This window comes from Bombus impatiens, unplaced genomic scaffold (genome assembly GCF_000188095.3).
Source record: "Bombus impatiens unplaced genomic scaffold, BIMP_2.2 scf_0610, whole genome shotgun sequence".
Taxonomy (NCBI): Eukaryota; Metazoa; Arthropoda; class Insecta; order Hymenoptera; family Apidae; genus Bombus; species Bombus impatiens.
Window position 1 is genome coordinate 25,941 of NT_177029.1, and position 15,248 is coordinate 41,188.

General features: G+C 32.1%; 1 protein-coding gene across 1 annotated transcript in view; it reads left to right on the plus strand.

The window, feature by feature from the left end:
• Positions 1–15,015, plus strand: part of LOC100743952 — a 29,072-nt gene extending 14,057 nt beyond the window's left edge. Inside the window, exons 3-5 of the mRNA XM_033322346.1 lie at positions 9,338–9,571; positions 10,217–10,448; positions 10,753–15,015. Of these exons, the coding sequence (XP_033178237.1) occupies positions 9,338–9,571; positions 10,217–10,448; positions 10,753–10,981 (695 nt within the window). The 3' untranslated portion in view covers positions 10,982–15,015. The remainder of the gene's footprint in view (positions 1–9,337; positions 9,572–10,216; positions 10,449–10,752) is intronic.
• The last annotated feature ends 233 nt before the right edge of the window (positions 15,016–15,248 follow it).

Sequence of the window (15,248 nt, forward strand, 5' to 3'; positions counted from 1 at the left end):
AGAAAAATATTTTGTAACTTGAATTCTATTTATAATTTGAATATATTTGAAGTATGGTAAGTTTCTTTTAGTGAAAATTGATATTTTTATATAATAGAGATTTAACCAGTAAGAAAATAAACAATTTTCACGTGGTAAAAACATTTTTACTTTCGTTTCATATACCGTCCTCTTCTAATTTATAACATAAACAATAATTATTAATATCAGTGTAATAATATACTCGATATCCTATATCAATAGCAGTTCAATTGACTAAGAAAATGATATTAAAAAAATAACACACATTTGAACAAAAGTTAAACAATGAACAATATATTCATTCATCTGTAAAGTAAATAGTGCTGAAATTCTTTTGTGATTCTTCCAAAACAATTACATTTCACAATTCGTTAACCATCAAAGACACAATTTAACACGTCAGAAATTTTTCGAAAATCAGGTTACATATTGAAACTTTCAGCACGTTGTCAAATGAACTTCGTTCGTGCAACAAAATCATTCAAGTAGATAATTCTTCAACCATTTTAACCGATCCTGTTGGTAAGCTTTTCACCCTGTATGATCCCATTGAAAATCATCGAACCCGTGTTATAGCGCGAAAGTTTTAGATTAAATCGTCCGTAAAGCATTCTCGATAATGACGCAAAATACACACCATGATGGCGAAGATGTTCGACAAAAAACTTATTAGCTAACTAACGCTGGTGACTCGGTTTCGATGCGCGTCGCCAGGAAGTTAGTTCAAACCCTCCGGCCAGAAGTTGTTGGTACCGTTGCGACAAGATTGACGATAAACTTGGAGAAGTTGCCAGCAGGAGGGGGTTGCATCTAAAGTTCTTTTCTCGAAGAAGAAACACAGACATGGAACTGTCTCTCGATCTAATGACTATTAATTCAGGAAGAATGTAACAAGAAGTGCTATTATGACCATTTTCTGAATATTGCAATTAACTTCCATTGTATTAAAAAGAGAATCCTATTTTTGAACGAACTTCTTATGTTGTCATTATGATCTATATGAATCTATAGACTGTATAAATAGATAAAAAGAAGATGTAATACGAATTTTTAAAATTTTTCTTTGAATTCTTTTGTCCTTTCAATTATGTTATCATACACGAAAGAAGAGAAAAGAACACGAAGAGAAATTTTTACCATCTTTTTTGTACGAGCACTTAAAATTAGGCATTCCATGCAACTCGCGCCAAAAGTGTAAGATATTTTCACAATAAAGGTGCAAATATTTTATAAGTAAAACTCATCATTTCATTACGCTATTAATTAAATAAATTAATTCAAAAGTAATCTACACTGCAGCAGCCATTACGTTACGATTAGCAGTTTCATGAGCTAAAAGCTGGAACATAGAAAACGTCGTAATAATATCATTTGCAAAACATTCTATTATATTGCATATACGTATAAATTGCGTTTTATACGTAGCGATCGCTTCAATTATCGGTGTCTTCAATTGTAATGTATGGACGTTTCATAATGTTATGGGAACAATTTACCATGATGGTTTTCAATTTGGAAGTGCAGCATTTCAACCCGTATTATTGTTTCAAATACAAGCATTATTTTGTATTTAAAATGATAATCTAATAACATGATGGATCATCATTATCGACCAAATTATTGTTGAACCGCTCTTCAAAAAAGGAGTTTCAAAAAGAGTTCGTATAATATTACTTACATTTTAAAAATGTACTAAATATGTTTGCAACTTTCAACACAAATTCTTTCCGAAAGAAATGTCTGTAAAATACAGTGCAATAAAATTTCGAATGGAAATTCTAATTTTAACTTTTAAATCTTGAACTATTTTAAAAGCAAAGTGACACACACATATGAATATAAATTTCATAACAAGCGTGGGAATTTTAGTGAAATCTCCAAAAATGTATATTTTTTGCGTCGAAAGATCATGATAATTTTATAGGAATTGTAAAATAAATAATCGTGTTATAAACTGTGGATTTATTGGTCGTGTCAAGAGTATTAATTTTACCGGATGATCGTTCGTGATTCTGTATTAATTAACAATCGCATTAACGCGTGATACAGTTTAATTTCCGGAAAGAAGTGACCGATAGATGGACAATTAAACCTGATCCATAAACTGTTGTGGGAAACAAGCGACAGCCCATTAAATCTCCTAATGAGACGCGTTACGTGCGACGAAACCGCGGGCATCATTATTGCCAATAAAACAACGTTACGTTTGATCGTAAAACAACGAAACTTCGACGCGGTTAAAATGTTTAATCAGTTCAGCGGAATTCTGGAAATACCTTTGATCATCTATTTGGAATTACGTAAGTACATGGTTCAATCAATATTAGAATCCAAAATGTGTTTAAACGATACCTGACGAAACGATGAATTCAGAATATAATATTATAGAAAATTACTACGCAATCTATATTTTTGATCTTTTAACGTTATATAATATAGATTAATTAACCGGAACTTGCGTAAAATAGTTCATTGCTTTTGTTCTTATTCAAAAGTATAAAATTCACGTAACATATTGCTAGATGTTCTTGCCCATTATATTAGGTCGTCCGAAAAGTTTCTTTCGTTTCATAAGGAAATAATAGATGCACAACATTTTTCGTTTTATATTATTTTATCGAATTACGTATGATCCATTTTGTTTTATCAAGATAAAAATTACAACGTTTGACAGATTAGGTTTCATGTTTGTATAAAGATGCGTCGTTGTAAAAGACGTGTCTGTAAAAGAAAGACGCTTTCCGGATAACCTAATATATTCACTTTCTCCATATATAAAGGACATCTATATAAATTTCAAAAATACCTCCATACACAAGTGCGAGATCTAAAAACGATATATGTTGTACGTTTATCGTAATCGAAGAGGATTTAGAAATTTATTCAACATCTTGTCGAGCGCGAAAATTGTTTGTCCGACTGGTCGATATCTTCCGCGCTTACACTATTTCCTCGTTGAGAGTCGGCATGTCGAAGCAGAACAAAATTTCCAAAACCATTCCTATGAATCTAATCAAGATTAGATTGGGTTCATAGTGTTCCTCGTGTATTCATAGCAGATCGCGGCCGATAGACCAATATGTGACGGAACAATCGTCAATGTAACAGCATACTAATACAGATGCTTCCGTTCTCGATATCCACGCGTTTCAAATGCCATTAATGAGAATCAGTTGAACGGCGGTCTGTTAAGCGACGAGCCTTTTTTATAGGATTTCTCGTGTCCGCATGAGAATGGCTGCTGATCCTTTGTTAATCGTCAACTAAAACGCAAACTAAATGGTTGCCTGGAATTGAAATTATATTTGAGTCACCCCACGCTTTCATATTTTTTATTTCATGTTTTAGAATGTTTCTATGTTAATGTTAGAACTGTCTGTCAGAGTAGTAAAAGGGATCAGTTTTTAAGTAATTTTTCATAAGATGCATTTTTGGAAATTTAAATTGTATACCATTCGTATACGCGAACAATAGTGTGATACTATTAATTAAACATACTTATCTATATATCTTTTTCTTCAAATCTTGATTTACTATAAAGCTCTTCCAATATGAGCAACCATTCAAAATGAATGGAGGATTACGAGAAAAAAATGAAATCCTGTGAATAATTAATACATCTTTTTCAAAAGAACATTACGTTTGATAAAACCAACATATTTTCATTATTATAGCTAATGTTTCGTACACGAGATGAATTACGTTATTTGATTTATTATTTAATAACTTGTAATTAGCATACGTACATATGTCAGTGCGGATTAATAAAACGAATAAATTTCTGTAGCACGTCTTGTACCTTCCGGATATTTAGCAACCTCACAAGCGAGAATTTATTAAAACAATGTTAAAATTTATATACGCAAAGGCTGGGTAATACGTTGTAGTTTATTACATATTTCATTAAAACATTATACCATGCATACATATTGTTTTATATCGCAAATTTCATAACAGTAAAATACTAATACCATTGAGAACCAACGTTGTGTCAACATAATGTTTAATTTACAATTTTTTTTCTCATTATTTTTGTTACAATTAAATTTTATAATTTTATGAAGTTAAAGAAATTAAAACATCTATAACACATTGCGATGTAAATTTTTTTTTTGAATGATAGAAACCTTTTTAGTTAACTCATTGCACATTACAATGATTCTGATTTGTCAGGCATATTGGATTATATATAATCTCTTTGTTTTAAGTTATTATTATCGTAATTCAATCTATTGGTTGCTAGATATCACCAGTTTCTGTGCATGCTGTCTATTCTCTTGTGTAAATAATTGCATCTATGTTGAAAATTGCATGATTTCTATTCCCAACGTTCTTTCTTCATGTTGTCGTTTGTTCAAGTAAATAAAATTATATTGGGAAAAAGATTAGAGAAATGCAATTCCAAGGAATAAAAATGAAGAGTAATTTTGTTATATTATCTACGACATTAATTATAGATATCATCGCAAAATAAATGGTAAAAAATTTATCGAGTCATTCAGATTTGTTTATTTATATTATCATTTTTCTATAGCGTTATCTTGGTACAGTCTTAAAAAACTAAAATAAGTTAAATATTCCATACAACATTTATAACTCCTCCCAAAATACTTAAATTCTTTCTCACTAAAAAAAAATTGCTTTTTACTTTTTTACCATTTCAATTCTTTTATAAAATTAATATGTAATATATAATGCATATTATTCCTTCTTCAACTTTACGTTATGAGTTATAACATACAAAAGCTAAATAATGACTGTCCGAAACCTTGTAGTTAGACACTGATTATCGCACCAGCCCAGTTACATAACCAAATATTTGAGAATACATTCGAAACACCGACATTATCTGGCCGCTTGTGCAAATCACGAGAAGTGCTGATAGCGTTCGCGTTTTAAATGTTTGCTTACTGTATGTCACCGGAATAGTTTCACGTGTGTCGTGGTCGCGTCGAAAGATCAGTCTCCGGAACTCTTTGTGCGAAAAAAGTAGCAAATATTTTAGTTTCGAAGCTGATCGCGTGTCAGTTAAAGAACTGTTTCTCGTGTATAAGTTTGGATCTGGGAAACTTTAAATAGAAGTGAGTGAAAGTAATATGTCTATATACTCTTCTCTGCGTACGTATTCGAATACTTACGTATTTGCGGCTTTTGCATAAACATCTTATGACTTATTTTTTTTAATGAATTTATTATGTTATCCTATAATCTTGATATTATTCTTGGATTAAATAAGAAATATTTATTAATAAACAATGTTGATAAAGTTACTGTACAAATCGGTAACCGAAAACGTAAATAGACTGAAATCATCAGCACGCATGCATGGCTCTGATCTCATGATTATCAATCTCAAATGGTTGATGCCCACCTAAAAGTATAGAAATATATACTAAACTTTATAAGAAATGAACATATCAAGATAGCACAGCGAAGAAGTAACAGACGGAGAATAAAATCATCTGAAACTTCTTTTTTATCATCTTAGCACTCATACATTTTTATCACCTTGATGATTCCTCATGAGGTGATTTTATCACCTCATATGATTCCTACATGTACGTTTTCTCTTACCTATCTCTATAATAATTCTATCAATATTATTTGCTATAATAAATATTGCTTAATATTGGCCGAAAATGGTAATAGGATTATAGGACAATATAATAAATCCATAAAAGAAACTAAGGTAGGTATTTATGCGAAATCCGCAAATATCAAAATATTCAACTACTCGTGGACGGGAGACAGATAAACTGCAATGAAAATGGATGATTGCAATGTACAGGGATTTCGTAGAATTTCTCTCAAAATTTTCTCAGTTTTGGATGCTCCAAGCACGAAGGGAAGTGATGTGCGGTAATAGTATAATTTTCAAATTAAGTAAAACATGTTTCTATTAAACAATTTATTAAGTGGTTGCACAGATGAAATCACTAAATTTTTAATAAAACTTCCAATGTTACCAGTTTCATTGAAAATGATATTTAGTGATTTTATTGAAATTTATTAATTTAATTGTTAAATAGAAACATAGGACACGGATGTATTTTCAAGTAAGACTTAAATGTCTCTTGAAGTTGCTAATTAGAAATCTCGAAATTTCAAAATATCGTCTGATCGCAAACAGGTATGAATTCTAGTGAAATTTCTGGATTTAACTGTTTAAATTCAGATATATATAATATGAAACTATGAGCTTCCACTAACTTCACTAAACTTTTTAGAGGAAATGGAATATTTTCTTTATTCTTATTAAGAATCTACTGAAAATGTCCTGAGTAACATTTATTTTTCTTCTTCTTATCGCAATGTGATCTGAAAAAACAAAAGAATTCGCTTTTAAAATACAATGCAAAGAGAATATATTACACGGTGTAAAAATAGCGCTTAACGCAATTTAATTGTTCAAAAGCATGAAAAAATATTGATTCTATCAATATCGTGAACGAAACGTATACGCTCGGTTCAGGTTTCTTCACCATATCGATGACGATTCAAAATGTCGCGGTAGGTTATTCGCTGATTCTCATTAAAATTTTCTCGCGTCGACAGAATAGCGCTGCACAGAGACCTCGTTTGCGTAAATCAGTGTCCTCGAAACGGTCTGACGAAGAATCGCGACAAAGTGCCTCGGTTTTCTAAATCAAATAAAAGGAGGCGTCAGATTCGTCGCTTGTAAAGATCGTAAGTTTGCGGTTCATTATTTATACGTACGTTTAAAGAGCTTTAGTGTAATTTCATTCGATTATTAGAACATTGAAAGTGATTTAATAGTGGGAACGAAAAATCCACATATTTCTTATATTTTCAAATTTTCTTTTCAAATTTAGTAATTTAGAATTTAGAATTAATTGCATCTTTTTAATTATTTATTTTTCATCTTCGCTAATCATATTCCTTTATAAATCAATCAGCAAATAGCTGCAGACTATTATACGATTGCAAAACAGGCATCATTTCAATTCTTTTACACAATATTTATTATTGGAAGAAATCAATTCAAGTCGCTGTTCTTTTCTATTTTTCTTAATCGAGGAATTATATCTATAATTTTTTACTTTTGCCATGTAAGTAAAGTTCCATCAAGAAATACTTTAAGTTGAACAAAGAAAAATAAAAACGACACAAAAAATTAATAAAGATATAGTTTCCGCGACTGTTTCGCAATGATAGATAAAATAATACTTAGTACCATATCCAAAAGTCAATTTACATTCGATTGTTCAATTTGCTTTTCATTTTTCAAGTTCACATATTTAGATACATAGATCGCATATTAAATATAACATAGATCTTTCTTTTAAAAAGAAACATTTTATCTTGAGCATTCGAAGCATAACTTAACACGCACTGCTTCCGGATCATTCTCACGACAATCACGACCTCCCGAATTTGACGCTTGCCGATAGGAACGTAGAGATGCCGTGCCGTCTTCGTAGATGTTCTTACCTAGACACAATGCATACCGATCAAGAAATCCACGTGTATGTCACGTATTCCTGCGGCGCGAGTGACAAAGCCCCCGTGCCGTGTGCTGATGTATAATACGCGAACTTCGAATTTCCATTCCCATTGGCATTCACGAAGCGTGAGGCTTCTCTGAAAAATATCCGTTCGCGGCCTGTCTGAGCACTGAAAACCTGTCGAAAGCGCGGAGTATCAGTATCTCCTTTACCGGACCATCGATCCGTGAAAAACACGGGGTGAACGACACGTCGAACGGGTTATCGACAGACCCCCCGCGCGCCGGACTCTCGTTCACCGTTATTTCAACCCATCATGTCAGGGAAAACCCGTCGCGTTTTACGGGCCAGTTCCGATTGTCCAACAAAGACACCGAACGAACTTTGTTTAATGTCTGTCCAACTTTTGACATCTTTAAGATTGTTAAACTTTATAATCGAGAGGATTTTTTAGTATTAAAGATACCACTTCTATGTTTTGCGATCTATGTTTTGTTAAAGGTTGCTGAATTTTTAGGTCGGAGTATCGAAATAGTGGGATGGATATGGTTTTATATATTTTATATGTTTGATTCTTTGAAAAAAGTAGTTTGGATAGGAGGATTTATACTATACATATTTATCAGAGAATTTATATGGCAGTATAAACAATTATATTATATGGTATTATAAACAATTTATAATATACAATTTTATAATACATTAAAGACAATACTTAACTTGCATAGAATTAGTATTTTATTCAATATGTAGTATGTTGGTGAATATGTAATTTCTTTTTGAGAATTTGTATTAAAGTAATACATGAGATTCTATTCAGTTTATTACAGACATGTATATGAATGAGTCTAGTTTTTTTTTGGAACATCCAGAAAATAAATTCAGAAATCAACTATTTCATGAAATATATAAAAAAGGGAAAAAAGGACGAAATTATTATTGAAAATTCCAATTAAAAATTTTAACTCATCTTAACTAGCGGAAAATTAAATATAAACTATCCTGATTACAGAACTCAATATGCACACATAAGCAGAAAATCTATTGAGTTTAGTTCCGAAATCAATAACCGCGTTGAAGTATCGTCAGAAACTGCCACATGAACTTCATTTAATATTTATTAAATGATGTACACTATAAAAACAATTTTAAATAAATCAAATTGAGTTGTGTCCTGAATAAAATTCAGCTTTTATTTAATGTACAGCTTCCAATTTGTAAATTCATCCTGTATACTTTTCTCGATATTTTCTCTGATAACAAATTTTCAACGTATGCTCTATCACTTACGCAGCACCCTTGTATACTCGCATTGATCGCAACATGCATAATAATACGACGCAATTACAATTTGGTGGAGGATTACATTATACATCATGTTATTCCCAATACTCATGTAAATAATCCGTACCTGCGAATAAATCACAGTTGCCTTGCCAAGAAATACGCTATCTGTAAAATAAATTAACCGCGATTCGATTACCTTTGTATTAAATTTCATTTCAGTATTATTCGCGAAATCGAATCTGATAATCATATGTAAATACTGATTGCAGCATATAATGTTTTAAATAAAATATAAATATTTATAAAATTTTATGAGTATTTTATAAATATTTTTAATAAAATATTATGTTATTAAAAAATGTGCGCTGTATTTAATTTTTTTTGATATTATTTCTATCGCATTTGCGTAAAGATTCAGCTAGATTGTCGGCTTCTTGTAAATAACCATACGAGGAATGGTCGATATAACTTATTGGCACTTACTTGTGCATTGTTTTCTCTCCCTTCTTTTTATTTCTTCTGGACCAATCTCCTCTATTCATATATTTCTCGCGTATACACAGTGGACACACGAACGAACAAGTTTAAGTCGGTTGGTATAGGAGCGAAAGAGTCGCCCCTAACACCTACAGTTATGCAAGGGATGATTATGTTCGACAACAATGTGGCTGATGTTTCTACCAGCAGTACGATGTCACCGATTAATTGCACCACGGTAGTCTACGCCTTTCCGGAAGAGGATCGTGTCGTTGTCGGATATATCAATGAATGGATCAATGCCTATTCGTTTATATCGAGTAAGTATCGAGGTACACTTTGAACCCTTTTTCTCGTTCGATCTGTCGGTAAGTCTACTTTATCGGTTCCACTCACTGAATTTTGTTTCCCCACTCAACTTTATCGACGATTGAAAGATACTATGTGGGAAGATGTCGGTATAGGGAGAATTCGTTCTTATCAGATGTTGGAAGAATAGTTAATTATCGGGATATTACTTGCGATTGATAATTTACTATATCTGAATTAGGCAATAATCCTTTATACTGACTATCGATAATATTACTTCCTTTTGTACCATATGGTATATGTTAAACAATGTTAAGAAGGTATTATTTTTATGGTATTTCAAATAAGAGATTAAATAATAATGAAAAGATTTAGTGTATTTATTTGCATCACGTAGAAAAGCGAAGGATAGTTGGAGACCATAGTAGAAAAACACAGTAGTGCATTTTATTGCTCGAAACAGCGATTTATTTATGAGATTTGCAGTCTAAAGAATTGCGCATTTGTGTTTGGCATTGCATTTAGAACAGTAGACAGAATTTTTAGCAAATTTGCATGCGACTTGAACCTTCCCGAATCTCCTATAATTTATTTCAATTTTAGTTAAATACTTAAACTGTATCATTATTATATTTTACTTGATTCGTTTTATACAGAAAATCAAGAGAAGTTCTACCTCTACATCATAGTGTCGGTCACAGCCGGTATTTTAATTTTCCTGGGCTTGGTAATTGGACGACTTCTTGTCAGTCGTCACCGTGCAAAAAGAGATGCGAAATTCCATGCAAATAACGAAGCGCTTCCAAATGGATTCACTGATGACATTTCGGAGATCGACGCGGATATTGATCTTACCACGCCGGTACCAGTCCCAATGCAAGACACAAGGTTCGTTTAACCCATTTAATTCTTTTTTCAAATAAGTCAATGTATTCGTTCAATATAATGTTCTTTACATGTCAAAGATTTTTATCAATTATGGAAATTCTGGAATTCTGATGTTTAAATTGTAGTGTTAACGAACTGTTTTATATATACTATACATATTATATATAATGGATATATCCTCATCAAAATTTCAATATAATTAATATTTTCAATAATTAAATATACGTCATATAAATCAACTACTACACTTAGATAAAACCAAATAAAAAAAGCGAGATTTCTAAATTAACTAAATTCTTTCCAGGATTCCAGAGACTCAGCTAGCCGAGAGGCTCCATGGCGATCGTTACTACGCGGAAACCAGGATACCAATGTCGCCCACCACGATGCACCCAGCGCCAGGACACTACCCTGGCAACACAGGTGTCAGGGTGGATCTAGGTAACCATATGGTGGGCACAGATAGCCTCCATACGATTCTGCGTCCAGAAAATCCACGAAGCATGAGCACGAAAAGCTATTACTACGGCTGACAGGAGGAAGGGGGTGTCCCGCGCGAGGGACGGCCCCCGTCCTTGAGCCCGGTACCAGAAGTGAGCACGCGGAAGTACTGCTTTTAATCGAGAGACCGATTTTCTATGGAACAGCGAACGAAGCCGCTGTAAAAAGCAGGCGTTCCATACTAACGAACGCTAACTCGTCGTCGATTGGAATCGTTGTTTCTTCGAGCGAAAATCAAGGAGGCCTTCGTCTTGGTACCGGAAACGAGCACGTGGTGGCACATTTCTTTCTTCTCCAATATTGAACTTTCAAAAGAAACCGGGAAATTTGATGAAAAATTCGATTTCCACGAGAGAGAAATCAGAAGAGAATAGAATCGTACCACAGTTTCCTTGAAGATTATTTCAATTGGTGTTTTCAAGGAATATTTATGGTTCGTGCGCTTTTAATACCGGAATTGACGGTATTTGATTCGTGCAGATCAACCTCATGAAACAGATGGAAATTTAGTTGGATGCTGAGCGTTGGGAGTGGACAAACTTGTTATCTTTCGCCGTGGAATTGTTCTACGCGTGCCGCTGCCCGACACCGGAAGCGAACGAGAGCTTGGCCACTGAGGTGGGAACTTTAACGAGAGCGTTGTAAATACGACGTCGGTGTACTGAGAGTTTCACCTATTTCTATGGAAATTCTAATGAGAAGCTCTGTTAGAAATAAAAATTCATTTGAGTGAAGATTCCTTCAGACACCGATCGAGGACAGGGATATTAAAAAAAGAAAACCCTTATTGTTTGTTGAAGATGATGTTATTGAAAATAGTACTGTTTTTGATAAGAAACTGCGATTATAAAAGGCTGGATTATCGATTAGGAGGTATAAGTAAATACGTTGAATATAAATGACGGAAATAGATCGTTTTTACGCGGGCAGCATCCGTTTTTGCGATCGATATCGGAAGTGAATATCTGCAATGTCGTCGTGTAAGATGATTATGATTGTAAGTAGATTTTGATATCGGAATTGAGTAAAAAGAATTGTGTGAAGTGGGGGAAAAGGAAGAAAGTAACAATCGATACCGGAAAAAGATTTATTCTGGTCTATAGTTTAGAACTCAACCCAGACAGCACAGAGAAGCTTTATGGATGTTTTAAAGAAATCTAATAATGTCATTTTCAAATATCTCAAAGATATCCTTTAGCGCCTTAAAGAGATTATCATCTTATACTAAACTTTTCAAGATACTGACATATTTATTTATTTTATCTTAGTGAGAAGAATAATTATATTAATAATACTTATATTACAATAATAGCTATTTGTATAGACATCTTTAAGTCGAAAAATTTGGACAAACTTATACTTCGTGTGCTGTGTGGGAATAATTATTTAATTTGCGATTGAATTCTGATATGTTTCAGTTTTCTACATGAGAAAGCTCGATAATGAAAAAGAAAATAAATATATATATAAATTGCAATTATAATTTAACGGCACAAAGAATTTTTTTATCATTTCTTCTATTTTTAAAGCCAATAATTAGAATTCTATATCATACAAATTTTCTGCATGAATTATTTCCATTAGTAGATCAAGATTGAAATATTTTAGTAAGAATTTCATGAAAATGAAAAAGGAGTATCACTGCCTATGGAATAGTAATAACAATAATAATAAATCTGCAAAAAAGGCGGATCAGTATCCTATGTGTACGTACAATAATTTGTTATTCAAGAATCAAGTTTTTCTAACGAAAATCACGCACACACTTCTTTAAAAGAAAAAACAATACATATCTGCGCCATCTCTATACAGCAATAAACAATCGCAACTTTTTCCATTCGAAAGATCATTTCTCCTTGTCGAAAGATCGAGAAGACTGTCTGAAAAATATATATCACTGCCTAGTCGATGAGAAAATGAAATACGGGTCCTTTCTTGTTAACCAGATTTTCTTAGATTTTTCTCAAACCGGACTATGCTACCGACATTGTCACACTTAAAGATGATTCATGTGATAGGGACAAATGTTGATAGCGTAATGTTCTTGATAATAATTTTTCTAGTACGAACTTGTAGCATATTTCTCTTGTTGGAAAGAAAGAATAAAAGGATACAAAATTATGTGTGGCTCAAAATATAAATTTATATGTTAGTATTTTCTTACGAATTCGTCTATAAATTTTATGAATAATTAGAAGGTGCTTTAAATCTAACATGAACTTTACAAATATGGCTTATGAATTTTTACTATGGACACATTATTATGTTTTAGCAGATTATATTTAGAAATAACTTCAAAATTATAATTCTTTCTAAACATTAATGAAAATTTTATAATTAAGTATTTGAGCGACGCATAACATCATCGTCATCTACAATGAAGACATTTACATTATTAGTCGGTAGTATTATTTAGATTTCTTTCGATTAAAGCTCAGTGCACCGGAACGAACAGTCAGCGATCAGAGGATCAATATTGTAATCGATGGACGAACGAACACAACACGATCGAACGACACGAATCGACGATCGATCGATCTTCCTAGAATAACATCAATCTCTAATTAGTACCGTAAGAAAAATAAAAAATGAACCAAAAAAGTAAATTAAAAAAAGGAAGGGAAAGAAAACAAAAACTATGTGGATCGAACGCTTAATTTCTATCTAAACTGATTGAAATCGGGATTCATTATGATCGATGGTTAACCGTGTATTTCTAAGAAAACAGGAAATCGATCGATCTCAACGAAGTTACAGCGGTTTTGTATCTCGAATACACGCAACAAAAAAAAAAAAAAGGAAAAAAACAAATAAAATGAAACGCACCGCGAAACGACTTTTATAGAGAAACGATCTGTATGTATATCACGCTGTAAATAGAAACAATGTAATTTACGGTAATTGTTAAGAAATTCAAGCAAAGAGAGAGGGAAAGAAAGAATGTGTGTTGTATGAAAGAGAATATTGTACCTAGATCGAAAGTGTAATGTAATCGGAGGTTTCGTAGTTAACAACTTACTCTCTGTGCCATTGTATCGATTTTACGAAGGAACGAAAGCTTTTAGTTGTATTTTTAATTAATCGAAAATAGGTCCTTCAACTGGAATTTTGTATAGTTCGAAGGAATTAACTTTATTAAGTGAGGATTCACAGTGCCATTCGTTCTCGCATATGATATTAGGTTCTTTTTATTTAGATGTAAACCGACGTTTATTTTAAGATGATAGTATAAGTAATAATTATTCATTTGTACATTAATTCTTACGCTGTATGTTTGTACACTCATCGGGGCGCTATCGCAAATAACGAGGATGGAGTATATTTAATATTTAAGAATTATAAGGTTAACATTCTAGTAATTGAATAGCTCATTGAAGTTGCATAACGAGAATAGCACGAGAAACAGAAATTTCTTATATACTTGTATACTTGTATACTTGTATACTTGTATATTTATATTTTTGTATACTTGTATTTAAGAAGAAAAATGTAGATTATATAAAATCACATTTTACTCCAAAAAAAGAGATTTTAGGTTCTCACATTGGTTTCTTTATTTCTTACATTCATGTTAGGTTTTTCACGTCTTAAAATTATATATGAACTTTTATGCTTTAGTATTCTGTATAATTGCATACATTTTGAAATATTCTTTCCGATTAAAATTCATATTAAATTTCATTAATTTTCTTTTATTCGACCAAGACATTCGTATTAAAAGTATAAGAGGTGAAAATGAAGCATGATACTCATTGGCAATAACGGAATTAAAATAAACACATTTTAGTCTCAGAGTTCAATACGCCAATTTCAATTCAAGCTTTATTTCTATCGTCGAAACATATTTCGAGAAAGATGATTCTCTCACGCGACTAAGCGGCCGACTATAACAATGTACCCCGTAACAAGAATGGAACAGTTCACACAACTTTTTGTGCAACAAACGATTTTACAACTGGTTGAATCCAACAATAGATCATGCAATAAACAATAATCAAATATCTGTACCAAGCAATTAATTCTACAAAATGGCTTACTTTTGCTGGCTTAAACTACCATAACATACCAAAAATGGAAGCTTAGAAAATAATTATTTACTAAATACATGGTATAATAAGAAAGAAATATAGACTCTATAAAACGATGATCAAATTTCTGTCATTTTTCATTCTTAACTGTTAAAATCCAAGATCGTTTGAATTATTTTGAGTTCTGATACTTTCGAAAAACATGTGCGTTATGTTAAGTACCTACACGATATCAATGAGCTAATCAATTATTAATTCGAAAGGCGTGCGA